Below are 21,170 nucleotides of genomic sequence, written 5' to 3' on the forward strand. Positions count from 1 at the left end.
AATTTCTTTTGTATTTTAGTAGAGATGTGGGTTTCACCATGTTGCCCCAGACTGGTCTCAAACTGCTGAGCTCTGACAATCAAGGCTAACCCACCTTAGCCTCCCAAAGTGCTAGGATTACAGGCGTAAGCCACCGAGCCCAGCCTAGTTTTTTTGTTGTTGTTGTTGTCGTTTTAATTAAGAGACAGGGTTTTGACTGGGCTCATTGCAACCTCTGCCTCCTGGGTTCAAGCAATTCTCCTGCCTCTGCCTCCGGAGTAGGTGGGATTACAGCTGCCTGCCACCGTGCCCAACTACTTTTTATATTTTTAGTAGAGATGGAGTTTCACTATGTTGGCCAGGCTGGTCTCGAACTCTTGATCTCAGGTGATCCGCCCGCCTCAGCCTCCCAAGTAGCTGGTGTGAGTCACTAGGCCCGGCCTGTTATCTAGCTTTTTAAAACACTGCAAAGGATTTTTGAAAATTATTTTTATTTTATTTTGTAGAGACAGGGTCTTACTATGCTGCTCAGTCTGGTCTCAAACTCCTGGGCTCAAATGATCCTCCCACCTTAGCCTCCTAAGTAGCTGGGATTATAGGCTCAAGCCACCATGCCCAGTGTGTGTGTGTGTGTGTGTGTGTGTGTGTGTGTGTGTTTTAAATTCCCATCTTCATGCCTATGGAAAGACATGGGTAGGTGGAGCGACAACTGAGGGGTGAGGGACGTGACTGAGCCAACATTGACTATCTTTAACAATACACTGGCCTTGATGTGAGGGCTCTCTAAAATGGGATCAAGGAAGAAAGACTGATCAATACAGAAGTTTCCACAGAGCAGAAGATCCAAGATCCACATCATCTTCTATAAGAACACTTAATCTGGTAATCAAGAACTGGTGGCCAGGCGTGGTGGCTCACACCTGTAATCCCAGCAATTTGGGAGGCTAAGGCAGGAGGATCACCTGAGGTCAGGAGTTCGAGACCAACCTGGCAAACATGGCGAAACCCTGTCTCTACTAAAAATACAAAAATTAGCTGGGCGTGGTGGTGGGCACCTGTAATCCCAGCTACTCAGGAGGCTGGGGTGGGAGAATTGCTTGAACCCAGGAGGCAGAGTTTGCAGTGAGCTGAGATCGTGCCATTGCACTTCAGCCTGGGCGACAGAGCAAAACTCCCTCTCAGCAAAAAAAAAAAAAACAAAACCCATATGCTTATCCTTGGTTGATAAGCATATGGGTTTTGAAATGTTCAAAACATTGTAAGTAGTCATGGCAATAAGATTGTCTGTGACACTGTCCTACTCCTGGGTGAACCCCTTAGAGAATTCATGCTTGGCTGGGCGCGGTGGCTCACGCCTACAATCCTAGCACTTTGGGAGGCCAAGGAGGGCGATCAGAAGGTCAGGAGTTCGAGACCAGCCTGGCCAACATGGTGAAACCCCATCTCTACTAAAAGTATAAAAATTAGCTGGGTGTGGTGGTGGGCGCCTGTAATCCCAGCTACTTGAGAGGCTGAGGCAGGAGAATTGCTTGAACCCAGGAGGCGGAGGTTGCAGTGAGCCAAGATTGCACCATTACACTCCAACCTGGGTGGCAGAGCAAGACTCCGCCTAAAAAAAAAAAAAAAAAGAATTCATGCTTAAAGTGAACGTTACCATAACAAAAGCAGAAATAGTCCTCCACTGCCTTCCTGAGTATTTCCGTTTCTCCGGAGTGGACCTGCATCCCGTTCACAGGGCAGGGAGGTTTCACCTCACGTAGCCCCTCTGCAACGCCTGTAAATGGATGATTGGCATTAGGTCAGTATCTAAGCATTTGTGCTGTACACTTCCATACTTTGTTTCTGGTATTGAAAGAAAAAAGGGGAAAAAAGTGAATAAATATAAAACAAGATCTTTTAAAGAAAGACAATAAAAAATTGTATTTATGATAAACAGGTTAAAGAACTATAAAAAATCAGCATATAAAGAAATAGTACTAGTTTAAGGAAATTATTATTTTTAGAGACAGGGTCTCACTCTGCTGCCCAGGCTGGAGTGCAGTGGGCTGATCAAAGCTCCCTGCAGCCTCAAATTTCTGGGTTCAAGCAATCCTCCCACCTCTGCCTCCCAAGTAGCTAGGCTTACAGGAGTGCACCATCACACCTGGTTAACTTTAAAAATTTTTTTCAAGATGGGATCTTACTATGTTGCCCAGGCTGCCCTCTAACTCCTGGCCTCAAGCGATCCTCCCATCTCAGCCTCCCAAAGAGTTGGGATTACAGGTGTCAGGCACTACACCCAGCCAGAAATTATCTTTATAACAGAAATTTGATTTGCTATACCGTTGAAAAGTGACAATAATTGTATAGGAAGACTATACCCCTGAACCCATTCAAGACCAGCCCCGGAATCAATTGCTCCTCCAAAAGTTTTAAAACTGATTGTTTTAATCAGTCTAGTCAGGAGAGAGAAACCACACAGTAATCTGAAGACAGAACAGTTTTTTGTTTTGTTTTGTTTTTTATCAATGTAAGTGACACAAGTATAGTTTTCTTTTCTTTTTTCTTTTTGAGGCAGAGTCTCACTCTGTCACCCAGGCCGGAGTGCAGTGGCACAATCTCAGCTCATTGCAAGCTCTGCCTCCTGGGTTCACGCCATTCTCCTGCCTCAGCCTCCCGAGTGGCTGGGACTATAGGCACCTGCCACCACACCTGACTAATTTTTTTGTATTTTTTACTAGAGACGGGGTGTTAGCCAGGATGGTCTCAATCTCCTGGCATCATAATCCACCCGCTTCGACCTCCCAAATTGTTGTGATTAACAGGTGTGAGCCACCACGCCCAGTCAAGTATAGTTTTCTTACATGGATATATTGTGTCATTGGTGAAGTTTTAGTGTACTCATCACCCAAATAATATACATTGTACCCATGAAGTAATTTATCATCCTTTACCCGCCTCCTGTCTCCCACCCCTCTAAGTCTCCAATGTCTCTTATTTTACACTCTATGACCATGTTTTTGTTTGTTTGTTTGTTTGTTTTGAGACAGAGTCTCACTCTGTCGCCCAGGCTGGAGTGCAGTGGCACAATCTCAGTTCACAGTAACCTCTGCCTCCTGGGTTCGGGAGATTCTTGTGCTTCAGCCTCCCTAGTAACTGGGATTACAGGCGCCTGCCACTACACCGGGCTCATTTTTGCATTTTTAGTAGAGACAGAGTTACATCATGTTGGCCAGGCTGGTCCTTGAACTCCCGGCCTCAAGTGATCTGCCCACCTCTGTTTCCCAAAGTGCTGGGATTACAGGCGTGAGCCACCACGCCCAGCCCCACACTCTATGTCGATGTGTACCTATTATTTAGCCCCTCTTATAAGTAAGGACATGTAGCATTTGCCTTTTTAAGTTAATTGATAAAGACAATAGCCCCCAATTTCATCCATGTTGCTGCAAAAGACATCATTCTTTTTTTTTTTTTTTTTTTGAGAGTCTCTTACTGTTGCCTAAGCTGGAGTGCAGTGGCGTGATCTTGGCTCGCTGCAACCTCCGCCTCCCGGATTCAAGTGATTCTCGTGCCTCAGCCACCTGAGTAGCTAGGATTACAGGCATGCGCCACCATGCCCGGCTAACTTTTGTATTTTTAATAGAGACGAGGTTTCACCATGTTGGCCAGGCTGGTCTAGAACTCCTGATCTCAAGTGGTCCATCGCCTCGGCCTCCCAAAGTGCTTGGATTATAGGCGTGAGCTACCGCGCCTGGCCATTTCATTCTTTTTTATGGCTCAGTAGTATCCCATTGTGTACGTACCACATTTTCTTTATCCAATCATCTGGTGATGATGGATGCTCAGCTTGATACATATCTTTGCTACTGTGAACAGTGCTGTGATGAACATTCAAGGCAGGTGTCTCTTTGATAGAATGATTTCTTTTCCTTTGGGTAGATGCCAAGTATGGGCTTGCTGGATTGAATGGGGGTTTATGTTTAGTTCTCTAAGAAACCTCCATACTGTTTTCCATAGAGGTTGTACTAATTTACACCAACAGGTGAAGCTTCCTAGTAATCGTCAACTGGTAACATGGGATTAGCTGCTAGAGGGAGAGAGGACTCTAAAGAGAACCATAAGCAGCAGGTTGCAGGAGCATCTGTAACTGCTGGACTGAGGCAGGGGACCCAGGAGGGAGCAAATGCAGGAACAGGTGGCCCCTCAGGGCCGAGATTCAGACCTTATTAAACAGGATTTGGCCATGGTCCACTGGATAGTGGGAAAGCCTATGGGGGTGTCCATGTGGTAGCTGGCAAGCAGGGGCCTGCTTTCTGGGGGTGCTGGTGGAAATCACTAGACAGTTGCCCTGTGGGTGCCTGCAACACTTTCTGGGCATTATAAGGAAGATGCCTTCTAGTGTGCCAGTGGAACTCTCTGGAAGCTACCTGGAGGGTGATGCCAAGAAAATTTGCTGGGAAGCCATGCTCTGGGGAACCGGTAGAACTCCCTGGGAAACTGCCTGTGGGTATGGTGTCACTGAAATTCACTGCAAAACCTCCTTCTGGATCTTTCTTCCTTTTTCCCTTCCTTTCTTTTTTTTTTGTCTTGCTCTGTCACCCAGGTTGGAGTGCGGTGGCATGATCTTGGCTCACTGCAACCTCCATCTCCTGGGTTCAAGTGATTCTCCTGCCTCAGCCTCCCAAGTAGCTGGGATTACAGGTGCCCGCCACCATGCCCAGCTAATTTCTGTATTTTTAGTACAGATGGGGTTTTGCCATGTTGGCCAGGCTGGTCTTGAACTCTTGGCCTCAGGTGATCTGCCAGCCTCAGCTTATCAGAGTGCTGAAATTACAGGCGTGAGCCACCGCACCTGGCTGATATATATATATATATATATTTAAAATAATAATAAAAAAGAAAAAAGGCCAATGTAAAAATGTATATATATATATGTATTTTATAGAGACAGGGTCTCGCCATGTTGGCCAGGCAGGTCTCAAACTCCTGGGCTCCAGCGATCCTCCCATTTCAGCCTCCCAAAGTGCTGGGATTACATACGTGAGCCACTGCGCCTGGCCCCTTCTGGAATTTTCTGGGACTTTGATGAGACTTGCTGGAAAGCCAGCTGGAGTATCAGTGGAAGTGACTGGGAAGCTGTGTGTGGTGGGGGTGTCACTAAAACTCACTGGATTGAGTGCCACACTGGGTATCCCAAATGCTGTTGGTCAGCACAGGCAGGGGAGAGCTCACTGCAACCTCTGCCTCCCGGGTTCAAGTGATTCTCCTGCCTCTCCCTCCCAAGTAGCTGGAATTACAGGCTCCTGCCACCAGACCCGGCTAATTTTTGTATTTTTAGTAGAGACAGGGTTTTTCCGTGTTGGCCAGGCTGGTCTCGAACTCCCGACTTCAAGTGATCTGCCCGCCTTGACCTCCCAAAATGCTGGGATTACAGGCGTGAGCCCGGCCTCAAGTGGTTTATTCCTCAGACACAAGGATGGTTCAACATATTTAAATCAATCAGTATAATGTACCACATTGACAGAATAAAGGACAAAAGCCACATGATCATCTCAATTGCTGCAGAAAAAGCATTTGACAAGACTAAATATTCTTTCATGATAAAAACACTCTACCGACTAGAAGTGGAAGGAAATGACCAATGTAATAAAGGCCATTTATAAAAAGTCCATGGCTAATATCACTCAACAATGAAAGACTGATAGCCAAGATGAGAAATGACAAAGATGGGCCAGGTGTGGTGGCTCACCCCTGTCATCCCAGCACTTTGGGAGGCTGAGGCAGACAGATCACTTGAGGTCAGGAGTTCCAGACCTTGCTGGCCAATGTGGTCAAACCCCACCTCTACTAAAAAAATACAAAAATTAGCCAGGTGTGGTGGCGCACACCTGTAATCCCAGTTATTCAGGAGGCTGAGGCACAAGAATCACTTGAACCTGGGATCCAGAGGTTGCAGTGAGCAGAGATCGCACCACTGCACTCTGGCCTAGGCAACAGAGCGAGACTCCATTGCAAAGAAAAACAAAAAAAAAGAAATCGCGAAGATTCCCTGTCTCTCCACTTCTGTTCAACACAGTATTGGAAGTCCTAGCCAGAGCAATTAAATTAGGTAAGAAAAAAAAAAAAAAAGGCCTCCAAATTTGAAAGAAGTAAAATTATCTCTGTTCATAGATGATACATGATTTTATATGTAGAAAACCCTAAAAATTCCACACAAAAATCTATTTGAAGTCCAACAGATTCAGCAAAGTTGCAGGACACTACATCAACACACCAAATCAATTGCATTTCTATGCAGTAACAATGAACAATCTGCAAAGGAAATAAAGAAAACAATTCCATTTACAATAGCATCAGAAAGAATAAAATCCTTAAGGATAGACCTAATCAAGGAACTGAAAATCTGTATGCTAAAACAATAAAACTGCCAGGCCTCTGAGCCCAAGCTAAGCCATCATATCCCCTGTGACCTGCACGTATACATCCAGCTGGCCTGAAGCAACTGAAGATCCACAAAAGAAGTGAAAATAGCCTTAACTGATGACATTCCACCATTGTGATTTGTTTCTGCCCCACCCTAACTGATCAATGTACTTTGTAATCTCCCCAGCCCTTAAGAAGGTTCTTTGTAATTCTCCCTACCCTTGAGAATGTACTTTGTGAGATCTACCCCCTGCCCGCAAAACACTGCTCCTAACTCCACCACCTATCCCAAAACCTGTAAGAACTAGTGATAATCCACCATCCTTTGCTGACTCTCTTTTTGGACTCAGCCCACTTGCACCCAGGTGAAATAAACAGCCTTGTTGCTCACACAAAGCCTGTTTGGTGGTTTCCTCACACGGACATGTGAGACAAAAACACTGCTGAAAAAAATTAAAAGAAGGGCACCGTGGCTCACACCTATAATCCTATAATCCCAGCACTCTGGGAGGCTGAGGCAGGCAGATCACTTGAGTTTAGGAATTCAAGACCAGCCTAGGCAACACGGCAAAAACCGGTCTCTACTGAAAATACAAAAATTAGCTGGGTGTGGTGGTGCATGCCTGTAGTCCCAGCTACTTGGGAAGCTGAGGCAGTAGAATCGCTTGAACCTGGGAAGCAGAGATTGCAGTGAGCCGAGATCAAGCCACTGCAGCCTGGGCAACAGAGCAAGACTCCATCTCTCAAAAAAAAAAAGAAGACAGAAACAAATGGAAAGACATCTCATGTTCATGGATTGGCAGGTTTAATATTGCTAAGATATCTGTACTACCAAAAGCTATCTACAGAATTATTGCAATCCCCATCAAAATCTCAATGGCATTTCTTGTACAAATTAAGAAATCCACTCTAAAATTCATATGGGGCTGGGCGCAGTGGCTTACACCTGTAATCCCAGCACTTTGGGAGGCCAAGGCAGGCAGATCACGAGGTCAGGAGATCGAGACCATCCTGGCTAACATGGTGACACCCCATCTCTACTAAAAATACAAAAAAATTAGCTGGTCGTGGTGGCAGGCCTGTAGTCCTAGCTACTCGGGAGGCTGAGACAGGAGAATGGCGTGAACCTGGGAGGCAGAGCTTGTGATGAGCCGGGATGGCGCCACTGAACTCCAGCCTGGGCGACAGAGCGAGACCCCACCTCACAAAAAAAAAAAAAAAAAAAAATCATATGGAACACCAAGGGCCTCTGAATAACGGAAACAATCTTGAAATAGAGCAAATTTGGAGGTCTCATACTTTCTGATTTCAAAACATAAAGTAATCAAAACAGCGTGATACTGGTACAAAGACAAATAGAACTACGGAATAGAGAGCCCAGAAATAAACCCTTGATCAAAATACTTAGCATGCATGCCAGGTGCAGATCTCAGCTACTTGGGAGGCCAAGATGGGAGGATCACTTGAGCCCAGGAATTTATGACCGGCCTGGGCAATATAGCAAAACCCTGTCTCAAAAACAAACAAAAAAAATGCCAGGCATGGTGTCTTACGCCTGTAATCCCAGCACTTTGGGAGCCAGAGGTGGGCGGATCACCTGAGGTCAGGAGTCTAAGACCAGCCTGGACAGCATGACGAAACCCTGTCTCTACTAAAAAATACAAAAATTAGCTGGGTGTGTTGGCAGGCACCTGTAGTCTCAGCTATTTGGGAGGCTGAGGCAGGAGAATGGCTTGAACCCAGGAGGTGGAGGTTGCAGTGAGCCGGGGATCACGTCACTGCACTCCAGCCTGGCCGAAAGGGCAAAACTCTGTCTCAAAAAACAAAAACAAAAACGAAAAACCTGTGGCCATAAAAAAGAAAGAAATCATATCCTTTGCAGCAATGTGGATGCAGCTGGAGGCCATTATCCTATGTAAATTAACGCAGGAATAGAAAACCAAATGCCACATGTTCTCACTTATAAGTGGGAGCCAAACCTTTGGTACACATGGACATAAAGATTGGAACAATAGACACTGGAGACTCCTAGAGGAAAGAGGGAAGTGGGAGCAAGGGTTGCAAAATGAACTATGGGGTGCCATGCTCACTACCGCACCCCAAACCACAGCATCACGGAATATACCCATGTAACATCTGTACACGTACCCCCCGAATCTAAACTAAAAGTTGATGTTATTGAAAGAAAAGAAAATATAAAAAGATTATCACACCAATTTCAGAACAGTTTCATTACAAGATGAATACTAGAGAAAATATTTGTGACAACGAAATTAACATGCAACTACGAATCTTACAAAAATCTACAAGTAAATTTCAATGATTAGAAATTCAACTGGCATCTGACGTTAATGAATTGGGAATACCCTTCTTGTGTATCAACTACACACTGACTGTATTCTTTAAAGATGGCTTCATTTTTTTAATCTATCTTCTTGATAGTGGAGACCTTAATCTGCGATCTTGGAAATAAATTTGAATCAATATATCACTCAATTCCCCCCTCTCTTTATCTATCTATTCTATCTATCTATCTATCTATCTATCTATCTATCTATCTATCTATCTATCTATCTATCTACCTACCTACCTATCTATCTTTTTTCTGGTTTTCTTTTGAGACGGAGTCTCGCTCTGTTGCCCAGGCTGGAGTGCAGTGGCGCCATCTTGGCTCACTGCAAGCTCTGCCTCCCGGGTTCACGCCATTCTCCTGCCTCAGCCTCCCGAGTAGCCGGGACTACAGGCACCCACCACCATGCCCAGCTAATTTTTTGTATTTTTAGTAGAGACGGGGTTTCACCATGTTAGCCAGGATGGTCTCGATCTCCTGACCTCATGATCCGCCCGCCTTGGCCTCTCAAAGTGCTGGGATTACAGGTGTGAGCCACCATGCCCAGCCCTATCTATCTATCTCTATCTATCCATTCATCTAATCTATCTATATACATCATATATATATATATAATTCCTCTCTCCCTTATCTATCCATCCATCTAAGCTATCTACATACATATATATAATTCCTCTCTCTCTCTCATCTATTATCTATCCATTTATGTAATCTGTCTACATACATATGTATATAATTCCTTTCTCTTATTTATCTACCCATCTATCTAATCTACATACACACACACACTTTATATACCCTCTGCCAATCCATAGAGACCTCCCTCTGTACACACAGACACACACACACACACACACACAGACACACCCCCTTATATCCTCTGACAAACCTTTCTGATTTTTATCCTTTCATGGTTACAAGGAATATTAAATTGCTGTATCAATACTTGGTAAATAACCTACAGTGTTAGAGATTACCACCATAAAAGGTGTAGTTTTTTTGTTTTTTTTTTTTGAGGCGGAGTCTTGCTCTGTCGCCCGGACTGGAGTGCAGTGGCTGGATCTCAGCTCACTGCAAGCTCTGCCTCCCGGGTTCACGCCATTCTCCTGCCTCTGCCTCCCGAGTAGCTGAGACTACAGGCGCCCGCCACCTCGCCCGGCTAATTTTTGTATTTTTAGTAGAGACGGGGTTTCACCGTGTTAGCCAGGATGGTCTCGATCTCCTGACCTCATGATCCGCCCATCTCGGCCTCCCAAAGTGCTGGGATTACAGGCTTGAGCCACCGTGCCCGGCCAAAAGGTGTAGTTTTTTGTCTGGTTTTGTTTTGTCTTGAGACTGGGTCTCACTCTATGGCCCAGACTGGAGTGCAGTGGTATCATCATGGCTCACTGCTGCCTTGACTTCCTGGGCTCAAGCGATCCTCCCACCTAAGCCTCCTGAGTAGCTAAGACAACAGGCAAGTGCCACCACGCCCATCTACTTTTTTTTTTTTGTATTTTTTAGTAGAGATAGAGTCTTGCCATGTTGCCCAGGTTGGCCTCAAACTCCTCAGCTCAAGTGATCCACCTGCCTTGGCCTCCCAAAATTTTGGGATTACAGGCATGAGCCACTGTGCCTGGCAGAAGGTGTAGTTTTTAACACGTAGAGTAGTTCCTTGACATATGGCCACATATGTTCACTCACACTAGATGCTTGCAGCACACCCTGGCATATTGAAGGCTCTGAAATTACCATACTAAGAAAAGGAAAAAACGGCCAGGTGCAGTGGCTCACACCGATGATTCTAGCACTTTGGGAGGCAGAGGTGGGCAGATCACTTGAGGTCAGGAGTTCGAGACCAGTCTGGCCAACAGGGTGAAACACCATCTCTACCAAAAATATAAAAATTAGCTGGGCATGGTGCAGGATGCCTGTAATCCCAGCTATTCGGGAGGCTGAGGCAGGAGAATTGGTTGAACCTGGGAGGCGGAGGTTGTGGTGAGCCAAGATCGCACCGCTGAACTCCAGCCTGGGTGACACAGTGAAACTCTGTCTCAAAAAAAAAAAAAAAAAAAAGGGCCGGGCGCAGTGGCTCACGCCTGTAATCCCAGCACTTTGGGAGGCTGAGGAGGGCAGATCACAAGGTCAGGAGATCGAGATCATCCTGGCTAACTTGGTGAAACCCCGTCTCTACTAAAAATACAAAATATTAGCTGGGCGTAGTGGTGGGTGCCTGTAGTCCCAGCTACTCCAGAGGCTGAGGCAGGAGAATGGCATGAACCCGGGAGGCGGAGCTTGCAGTGAGCTGAGATCGCGCCACTGCACTCTAGCCTGGGCGACAGAGTGAGACTCCGTCTCAAAAAAAAAAAAAAAAAAAGAAAAAAGGAGTAATTGTATAATGGTTATTAACAGGCAGTAATACACAACAAGCTCTGGAAAAGCTTTTCCCCTTCCTTTGGAAAGAACTAAAGTAAGAGTATTTTGTTAAAATGTGTGTTTATTTTAGGAATTAAAGATAATTTGTTCTATGTCCTTGAAATTTACTCTAAGAAACCAGAGTACTGCTGAGGATCTAGCACAAAATAAAATAACCATTTGTCTTGGGCTCTGCAGTGTTAAGCAGTGTTTGGTAAGCTGAATCCAAGAAGATGTGTTAGGATCGTTTCTAGGGGAATGCTTAGGATATCTTAGAAGACTACGGAAGTTTTGCCTGCAATCCTTTTGAGATTGGGAATACAAAGGATAAAATTACAACACCTACAGTATTTTGCAAAATCTTTCTGAAAATCCGTCCTGGCATTAACAAAAGCGCATCCTCTCTCGGTTCCGACGACAAACACGTCTGTTTCGTACACTGCGATGCAGGCCACTTCTGCCTTGGACTTGGCCAGTTCTTTACACTGAAACAGAAACAAAAGGGGATGTATTATCTACAAGGGCAGATCCAAGTTCGCGGTGCCTGGGAGGACTGCTTTAAGAATACAAAATTAGGGCCGGGCGCGGTGGCTCACGCCTGTAATCTCAGCAGTTTGGGAGGCAGAGGTGGGAGGATCACGAGGTCAAGAGATTGAGATCGACCTGGCTAACAAGGTGAAACCCCGTCTCTACTAAAAATACAAAAAAAATTAGCCGGGCATGGTGGCGGGCGCCTGTAGTCCCAGCTATTTGGGAGGCTGAGGTGGGAGAATGGCATGAACCCGGGAGGCGGAGCTTGCAGTGAGCCGAGAGCATGCCACTGCACCCCAGTCTGGGGGACAGAGCCAGACTCCATCTCAAAAAAAAAAAAAAAAAAAAAATTAGGTAGCAAAAGGAATATTTATTTATTTTATTTTTATTTTTGTTTTTTGAGATGGAGACGGAGTCTTGCTCTGTTGCCCAAGCTGGAGTGCAGTGGCACGATCTTGGCTCACTGTAAGCTCCATCTCCCGGGGGTCATGCCATTCTCCCACCTCAGCCTCCCAAATAGCTGGGACAGCAGGCACCCACCACCAGGCCTGACTAATTTTTTTATTTTTTTAATTTTTAGTAGAGATGGGGTTTCACTGTGTTAGTCAGGACGGTCTCGATCTCCTGACCTCGTGATCCTCCCACCTTGGCCTCCCAAAGTGCTGGGATTACAGGCGTGAGCCACCGTGCCCAGCCAGAATATTTATTTAGAATGAGAAAAATCACCGAGAAAGGAAACCAAAACAAATCAAGCAAACATCATAAACATCATAAAACCCAAAGAACATATTTTTATTGACTGCCTGACGTGGGTCTCCAATACGATTTTTCCCTATGTTTTTGGCTGCAGACTTTCTGGTTACCTCTTCGTATACACAGGCCTTTCATTTATTTATTTATTTATTTTATTATTATTATTTTTTTTTGAGACAGATTCTTGCTCTGTCACCCAGGTTGGAGTGCAGTGGTGTGATTTCAGCTCATTGAAACCTCTGCCTCAGCCTCCCACGTTAGCTGGGATTAAAGGTGCCTGCCACCACACCCAGCTAGTACTTTTGTATTTTTAGTAAAGACGGGGTTTCACCAAGTTGACCAAGCTAGTCTCAATTCCTGACCTCAGGTGATCGATCCATCCTCCTCGGCCTCCCAAAGTGCTGGGATTATAGCCACCACACCCTGCCTCCTTTTCTTTATAATATTTTATTTACTGATAAGAAACACACACATAGAATTTACTGGGTTTTTTTTTAAAACAAGGTGGCACTCTGTTACCCAACCTGGATTGCAGTGGTGTGATCACAGTCACTGCAGCCTCGACCTCCTTGGCTCAGGTGATCCTCCCACCTCAGCCTCCCAAGTAGTTAACACTACCGGCATGCACCCCCACGCCCAGCTAATTTTTGTATGTTTAGTAGAGATGGGGTTTCACCATGTTGGTCAGGCTGGTTCTCAACTCCTGGGCTCAAGCAATCTGTCTCCCTTGGCCTCCCAAAGTGCTAGGATTACAAGCGTGAGTCACCACACCCAGCCGAATCGTTTATTGTTTGTCTCCCAAGTAGGATATAAGATTTCTGTGAGGGGGACCTTCTCCGTCAAATGAAAGGAATGTGATCAGTTCTTAAACAATGTCCCTGGGAAAGATATTTCGAGTTTTCTTCAAATGGATCCTAATTCTTTCTTTTATTATTACTATCATTTGAGACAGGATCTTGTTCTGTTACCCAGACTGAAGTAGACTGGTGCAACCCTAGCTCACTGCAGCCTTCATCTCCTAGACTTGAGAGATCCTCTTGCCTCAGCTTCTCCAGTAGTTGGGACTTATAGGCATGTGTCACCACACCCGGCTAATTTATACAATTTTTAATTTTTATTTATTTATTTATTTTGAGACAGAGCCTTGCCCTGTCGCCCAGGCTAGAGTGCAGTGGCATGATCTCGACTCACTGCAACCTCTGCCTCCTGGGTTCAAGCGATTCTCCTGCCTCAGCCTCCCAAGTAGCATGTGCCACCATGCCTGGTTAATTTTTTTGTATCTTTAGTAGAAACCAGGTTTCACCATGTTGGCCAGGCTGGTCTCAAACTCCTGACCTCGTGATCTGCCTGCCTCGGCCTCCCAAAGTGCTGGGATTACAGGCATGAGCCACCGCACCCAGCCTAAAAATTTTTTTAGTAGAGACAAGGTCTTACTATGTTACCCAGGCTGGTCTCAAAACTCCTGAGCTCAAGCGATCCTCTGGCCTCAGCCTCTCAAAGTGGTGAGATTACATGAGATTACAGGCGTAAGCCACCCTGCCTACCCCTAATGCTTTCTTTTAAAATTAATTCCAACTTGCATGGTTTTTTGTTGTTGTTGTTGTTTTTTAGAGTCAGGGTCTTGTGTTGTGCCGGCTGGAGTGCAGTGTCATGCTAGCTCACTGCAGACTTGAACTCCTGGGCCCGAGCAATCCTTCCACCTCAGCACCCCAACTAGCTGGAACTGTAGCACCATCCCCTCTAGCTAATTTTTAAAAAATAGTCTTGTAGAGACAAGGTCTTACTATGCTGCCCAGGCTGGTCTCCAACTCCTGGCCTCAAGCCATCCTCCCACCTCGCCTCCCAAACCGCTGGGGTTACAGGCTGACTACGCTAATTTTGATCACTTGAATGATGTGGTGTCTGTCAGATTTCTGCACTGTAAAGTTACTGATTTTCCTTTTTTAATCAATAAATATCTTCCGATCAGATACTTTGGAGTTATGTAAATTTCTCATCAAATTTTCACCCACCAGGTAAAATTTACCTTTTGGGTGTAAATAGATATATATAAATAGGCTATTTACTTTTTTTTTCTTGAGACAGAGTCTCACTCTGTCGCCCAGGCTGGAGTGCAATGGCACAATCTCAGCTCACTACAACCTCCACCTCCCGGGTTCAAGTGACTCTCGTGTCTCAGCCTCCTGAGTAGCTGGGAATACAGAGGCTGCCACCACACCCAGCTAATGTTTGTATTTTTAATAGAAACAGGGTTTCACCATGTTGGCCAGGCTCGTCTCCAACTCCTGACCTCAAGTAATCCACACACCTTGGCCTCCCAAAGTGCTGGGATTATAGGCATGAGCCACTGCGCCTGGCCTATTTACTTTTGAATTTAGATATTAAAAATATTCTCAAACATGGTAACAAAGGTTACCATTCATTACATTTCAGTTCTGGGAAGCTTAGGTTTATATAATTGCATCCATAGTGTAATATACAAACATAAATAATCTGACAAGCCCATTATCCTCTATAAAGAATACCCTTATATAGATGTCAGACAGAAGGCAAACATCAAAAGTAATACTGAAGCAGCCGGGCACAGTGGCTCACGCCTGTAATCTCAGCACTTTGGGAGGCCGAGGTGGGCAGATCACCTGAGAGGTAAGGAGTTTGAGACCAGCCTGGCCAACACGGTGAAACCGTCTCTATTAAAAATACAAAAAATTAGCCGGGCATAGTGGCGGGCACCTGTAATCCCAGCTACTTGAGAGTCTGAGGCAGGAGAACTGCTTGAACCTGGGAGGCAGAGGTTGCAGTGAGCCAAGATCATACCACTGCACTCCAGCCTGAGCAGCAGAGCAAGACTCTGTCTCAAAAAAAACCAAAAAAACAAAAATTAGCTGGACGCGGTGACGGGTGCCTATAATCCCAGCTACTCGGGAGGCTGAGGCAGGAGAATTGCTTGAACCTGGGAGGCAGAGGTTGCAGTGAGCTGAGATCGAGCCACAGCACTCCAGCCTGGGCGACAGAGTGAGACTCTGTCCTGAAAAAAAAAAAAGGGGGATACTAAAGTGTTTCATGATTCTGTCGTTTCGACAATGATCCATCTATGGAATGTTAGACAAGTGTCAGGCTGTCTCACCATGGACTCGAGGGCAGACACGAGGAATGTCACCACCATCCTGCTCTCTGAGGAGGACTCTTCTTCAACAGGCAGGGTGGACACTGCTACCTGGGCCATGATCCCTGTGCAAGAGAAGCAATAAGAAAGTGGCAAAAATTCAGAGTCTGAAACTCACATTTAGAGCTGTGAGGGTGCTCACAAAAGATCTAGTTCAAACTTTCCTCTCGAGGTGAAGAAACTGAAATGTAAAGGCATTTAGTGACTTGCCCATGAGCTCCTGAATAGTAATGCTAACTTATTTTATTTTGAGACAGGGTCTTGCTCTGTCACCCAGGCTAGAGTGCAGTGGCACAATCACAGCTTACTGTAACCTCTGCCCCCTGGATTCAGTTGATCCTTCCACCTCAGCCTCCCCAGTAGCTGGGACTACAGATGAGTACCACCACACCTGGCTAATTTTTATAGTTTTTGTAAAGATGGGGTTTTGCCATGTTACCTAGGCTGGTCTCAAACTCCCGAGCTCAAGCAATCTGGCTTCCTTGGCCTCCCAGAGTGCTGGGATTACAGGTGTGAGCCACCACGCCCAACCCTGCTTTCTAATTTTTTTGGACACTGAATTTCACTCCTGTTGCCCAGGCTGGTACAACGGCGCGATCTCAGCTCACTGCAACCTCCACCGCCTGAGTTCAAGTGATTCTTTTCTGCCTCAGCCTCCTGAGTAGCTGGGATTACAGATGTCAGCCACCACACCCAGCTAATTTTTGTATTTTTAGTAGAGATGGGTTTTGCCATGTTGGCCAGGCTGGTCTCGAACTCCTGCCCTGAGGCAATCCGCCTGCCTTGGCCTCCCAAAGTGCTGGGATTACAGGAGTGAGCCACCGTGCCCAGTCAACTTTCTTTTTCAAAAACTATGTATTTATTGAGACACAGGGTCTTGCTCTATCGATCAGGCTGGAGTGCAGTGGGGCAATCTCAGCTTACTGTAGGGTCCCAAGCAGCTGGGACTACAGGCACACACCATCACACCTGGATATATATATATATATATATATATATATTTTTTTTTTTTTGTAGAGACAAGGTTTTGCCACGTTGCCCACATTGGTCTTAAATTCCTGGTCTCAAATGATCCGCGATCCATCTGCCTCGGCTTCCCAAAGTGCTGGGATTATAGGCATGAGCCACCATGCCTAGCCTTTTTTTTTTTTTGGCAGGGGTTGGGGGGTATGGAGTCTTGCTCTGCCGCCCAGGCTGGAGTGCAGTGGCACAATCTCGGCTCACTGCTACCTCTGCCTCCCAGGTTCAAGGGATTCTCCTGCCTCAGCCTCCCAAGTAGCTGGGGTTACAGGCTCCCACCACCACGCCTGGTTAATTTTTGTATTTTTAGTAGAGACGGGGTTTCACCATGTTGGACCAGGCCAGTCTCGAATTGCTGACCTCAAGTGATCCACTTGCCTAGGCCTCCCAAAGTGCTGCGATTACAGGTGTGAGCCACCGCACCCAGCCTTTTAAATTTATTTTTATGCTAACTTTACAGCATATATTTTCCACTAAACCTACACATGGCCTCCCCATAAAACAAACTCAGATATTATGTGACAGGAGCATGTTCTTTCCCAGATGAGAAGAGGATTCGTATCTTATTGATCCAATGACGTTTAGTCAGATTTCAGCATGGTTGTGACAGCTACCATCCTGTTTCACTTAGACATAGAAAGGATATAATGGGTTTGTGTACTAAAGATAGGAAGAGAAAATTCCTTCTTTCCCTCTTCCCTTTGGACTTCTGTCTCCTAAAAGCTCACTCTAAATTTTGCCAAGCTTTTTTTTCTTTTTAGCTTTTTGTTTGTTTGTTTTGTTTTTAGAGACAGGATCTCACTCTGTCACCCAGTCTGGAGTGCAGTGGCACAATCATGGCTCACTATATCCTCCAACTCCCAGGCTCAAGTGATCCTCCTGCCTTACCCTCTGGAGTAGCTGGGACTGCAGGCATGTATCACCAGACCCAGCTATATTTTTTAACATTTTTTTGTAAAGATGGGGTGTTGCTCTATCGCCGAGGCTGATCTCAAATTCCTGGGCTTAAGCCATCCTCCTGTGTCGGCCTCCTTAAGTGCTGGGATGACAGGCATGAGCCACTGTGCCTGGCTGATGCATTTTGCCAAGCTCTAAATGAAGTTAGCTTTAAGAAATTTCTTTGAAAAAAATTATCTGAAATCTTAAAAACAACTTTTTGAAATGGAACATGTAAAAAAAAAGTACCCATCAGCTACCATCATATCCCTCCAGTATTTGACTGAATTCTATTTGTAAGCAAAAGACAAACAGATCACATGAGGGTACATGTGGAAGACAGAAGATTTTTTTTTTCTTTGAGTTTTGCTCTTGTCACCCAGGCTGAAGTGAAGTGGCGCGATCTCGGCTCACTGCAACCTCTGCCTCCCAGGTTCAAGCGATTCTCCTGCCTCAGCCTCCTGAATAGCTGGGCTTACAGGCAGCCGCTACCACACCCGGCTAATTGTTGTATTTTTAGTAGAGACGGGGTTTCATCATATTGGTCAGGCTAGTCTCAAACTCCTGACCTAAGGTGATCTGCCCGCATTGGCCTCCCAAAGTGCTAGGATCATAGGTGTGAGTCACTGGGCCCAGTCAAAACTAAAGATTTAAGGGAGCGAAGTGTGGAGGTTACATGGGGTAATTTGGAAGTATTCACAAACATCTCTTTCAGATCATGTGGTGTGATTTCTTACCCACTTGAATGTGATGTGGCCACATGACTTTTGTGGACTGAGGATGTCAGGGAAGTAAATTCACTTTGCCACACAATCTCTTCCTCCTCAGTGGCCACTGGGAATGTTTCACATGGGACTGCCACAGCAGCCTGGGTTCCAAATTGCGGACAACGTGAAACAGACTCACAGCCAACGCACAACAGACTTTTAGTGTGACCAAGAAGTAAGTCTTTGCTCCTTTAATCCTCCAAAGTCTGGTGTCGTTTGCAACCACAGCACACCCTAGCCAGTCTGGACAGTTACGGAAGGCTGAAAAGAAATTCTAAAAATGCAACTATCTATCAAAATTCTTTGAAGACACTCGAGGATCCCTTAGAGTTAGAATCTTTCTGAGAACATTAGCTATGCTGAACCAGTAGGATGCAAATTGTTATCGTTAAAAATTTTTATAAATCTACGTTTCTCTATTATTATTAAACAGAATGGTAGGGGGAAGGGAAGGATAGGGAGAGATTTGGTTGTTTTTTTGGGATGGAGTATCACTCTGTCACCCAGGCTGGAGTGCAGTGGCACGATCTCAGCTCATTGCAACCTCTGTCTCCTGGGTTCAAGAGATTCTCCTGCCTCAACCTCCTGAGTAGCTAGGATTGCAGGCATGAGCCACCATACCTGGCTAATTTTTGTATTTTTGGTGGAGACGGGATTACACCATGTTGGCCAGGCTGGTCTCGAACTCTTGACCTCAAGTTATCCGCCCACCTCGGCCTCTCAAAGTGCTGGGATTATAGGTATGAGCCACCACTCCCAGCCTGTTTTTTTTGTTTGTTTGTTTTTTGTTTTTTTTTAAGACAGCATCTTGCTCTGTCACCCAGGCTGGAGTGTGATCACGGTTCACTATAGCCTCGACCTTCTGGGCTCAGTTGATCCTCCCATTTCAGCCCCCAGGTGACTGAGACTACAGGTGCATGCCACCACACCTGGCTAATTTTCACATTTTTAGTAGAGATGGGGTTTCACTATGTTGCCCAGGCTGGTCTCCAACTCCTGGGCTCAAGCAATCTGCCTGCTTCCGCCTCCCACAGTGCTGGGATTATAGGTGTGAGCCACCGCCCCCTCCCAATATTGTTTTTTATAGCAAAGACTGTTCTGGCAACAGAGCTGGAGTCAGAAAAAGCAGCTCAGTTGCCTCTCTGCTTTTTGGCTAAGTTGAAGAGTAGAAAAAGCAGCATCCAGCCAGGAGATGGGTAGGTCCTAGAAAGTCTTTTCTTGAGCATTCTAGATTCCATTCACCAAGCAAATGTACATCAAAGAATATGTAACGGCAAAGGTGTGTTATGTTTCCATTCACTAGAACACTCCCTTAGATCACGTTCCATCCTTATTCTTTTGGAAGCTCAGAGAATTTCCATTCATAATCTTTGTTTTGTCTTCAGTATCCCCGGGAGAGAAAAGGGCATAGAAGTATTCTCATTTTAGGCCGGGCGCGGTGGCTCAAGCCTGTAATCCCAGCACTTTGGGAGGCCGAGGCGGGCGGATCATGAGGTCAGGAGATCGAGACCATCCTGGCTAACACAGTGAAACCCCGTCTCTACCAAAAATAAAAAAAAAATTAGCCGGGCGTGGTGGCTAGCGCATGTAGTCTCAGCTACTCGGGAGGCTGAAGCAGGAAGCAGGAGAATGGCATGAACCCGGGAGGCGGAGCTTGCAGTGAGCCGAGACGGCGCCAGTGCACTCCAGTGTGCGTGACAGGGCAAGACTCCGCCTCCAAAAAAAAAAAAAAGAAAGAAAGAAAGAAATGGGGCTAGCGTCGTGGCTTACGCCTATAATCCTAACACTTTGGGAGGCTGAGGCGAGTGGATCGCTTGAGGTCAGGAGTTTGAGACCAGCCTGGCCAACATGGTGAGACTCCCTTCTTTGCTAAAAATTAGTTATGCATGGTGGTGGTGGGCGCCTGTAATCCCAGCTACTCCGGAGGCTGAGACAGGAGAAATGCTTGAACCCAGGAGGCGGAGGTTGCAGTGAGCCAAGATTATGCCACTGCCCTCCAGGTGGGGCAACAGGGCAAGATTCCGCCCAAAAAAAAAAAAAAAAAATCCCAGCACTTTGGGAGGCTGAGGCGGGTGGATCACGAGGTCAGGAGATCGAGATCATACTGGCTAACACGATGAAACTCCGTCTCTATTAAAAATACAAAAAATTAGCTGGGCGTGGTGGCGGGCGCCTGTAGTCCCAGCTACTCGGGAGGCTGAGGCAGGAGAATGGCGTGAACCCCGGGGGACGGAGCTTGCAGTGAGCCGAGATCGTGCCACTGCACTCCAGCCTGGGCGACAGCGCCAGATTCCATCTCAAAAAAAAAAAAAAAAAAAAAAAAGGGAGACTCTACAGCAACAGCCCACAGGGCGCCCTTGGTGATGAATGTCCTATGTCATTATCAGAAATTTCAGGGCAGGCCGCGAGCCCTGCAGGATAGAAAGCACCGTGGGGACGGTGAGCCACTCGCCTTCTCCGAGCCTTCTGCTCTCTGGAAATGGGTGCATCCGGGTCACACCGGAAGTTCACTGTTCTTTGCTGGTCCCGAGGTTCCTTCCTGGGACAGTCCTTAGTTGAGACTATTCGTGGAGCCTTCCCTGCACCCTTCACTTGGGGACAGCTCCCTCTCTTTTCTCCTCTTTCCAGAAAGAAACCGCCATCAGGAGGTGGCATTAACAATGAACACCTGAGGAGGCATTGGATCAGGCAGGTGATACCAATTTAGGAAACACCTGATACAGTGGTCCCCATGGGACCACATGCCAGGAGAGCCATGGGCTGTACTCAGGCATCTTGTTTATTGAAGAAGATACTAAATCAACTGCTTATTTATTTATTTAATTTTATTTATTTATTTATTTATTTATTTATTTATTTATTTATTTATTTA

The 21,170-nt window shown here is 45.9% G+C and overlaps 1 protein-coding gene across 2 annotated transcripts in view; it reads right to left on the reverse strand.

Moving 5' to 3' along the window:
- Window positions 1-21,170, reverse strand: part of LOC111547037 (general transcription factor II-I repeat domain-containing protein 2B) — a 63,248-nt gene that overhangs the window by 30,706 nt on the left and 11,372 nt on the right. The window contains exons 2-4 of one of the 2 annotated variants that reach the window (XM_023218663.3): window positions 15,537-15,640; window positions 11,472-11,610; window positions 1,634-1,753 (exon numbers count right to left, since the gene is read on the reverse strand). In XM_023218663.3, coding sequence (XP_023074431.1) covers window positions 1,634-1,753; window positions 11,472-11,610; window positions 15,537-15,635 — 358 coding nt within the window. In that variant the 5' untranslated portion in view covers window positions 15,636-15,640. The remainder of the gene's footprint in view (window positions 1-1,633; window positions 1,754-11,471; window positions 11,611-15,536; window positions 15,641-21,170) is intronic. The other variant, XM_023218664.3, reaches the window with a different exon arrangement.

This window comes from Piliocolobus tephrosceles, chromosome 8 (assembly GCF_002776525.5).
Source record: "Piliocolobus tephrosceles isolate RC106 chromosome 8, ASM277652v3, whole genome shotgun sequence".
Classification (NCBI taxonomy): domain Eukaryota; kingdom Metazoa; phylum Chordata; class Mammalia; order Primates; family Cercopithecidae; genus Piliocolobus; species Piliocolobus tephrosceles.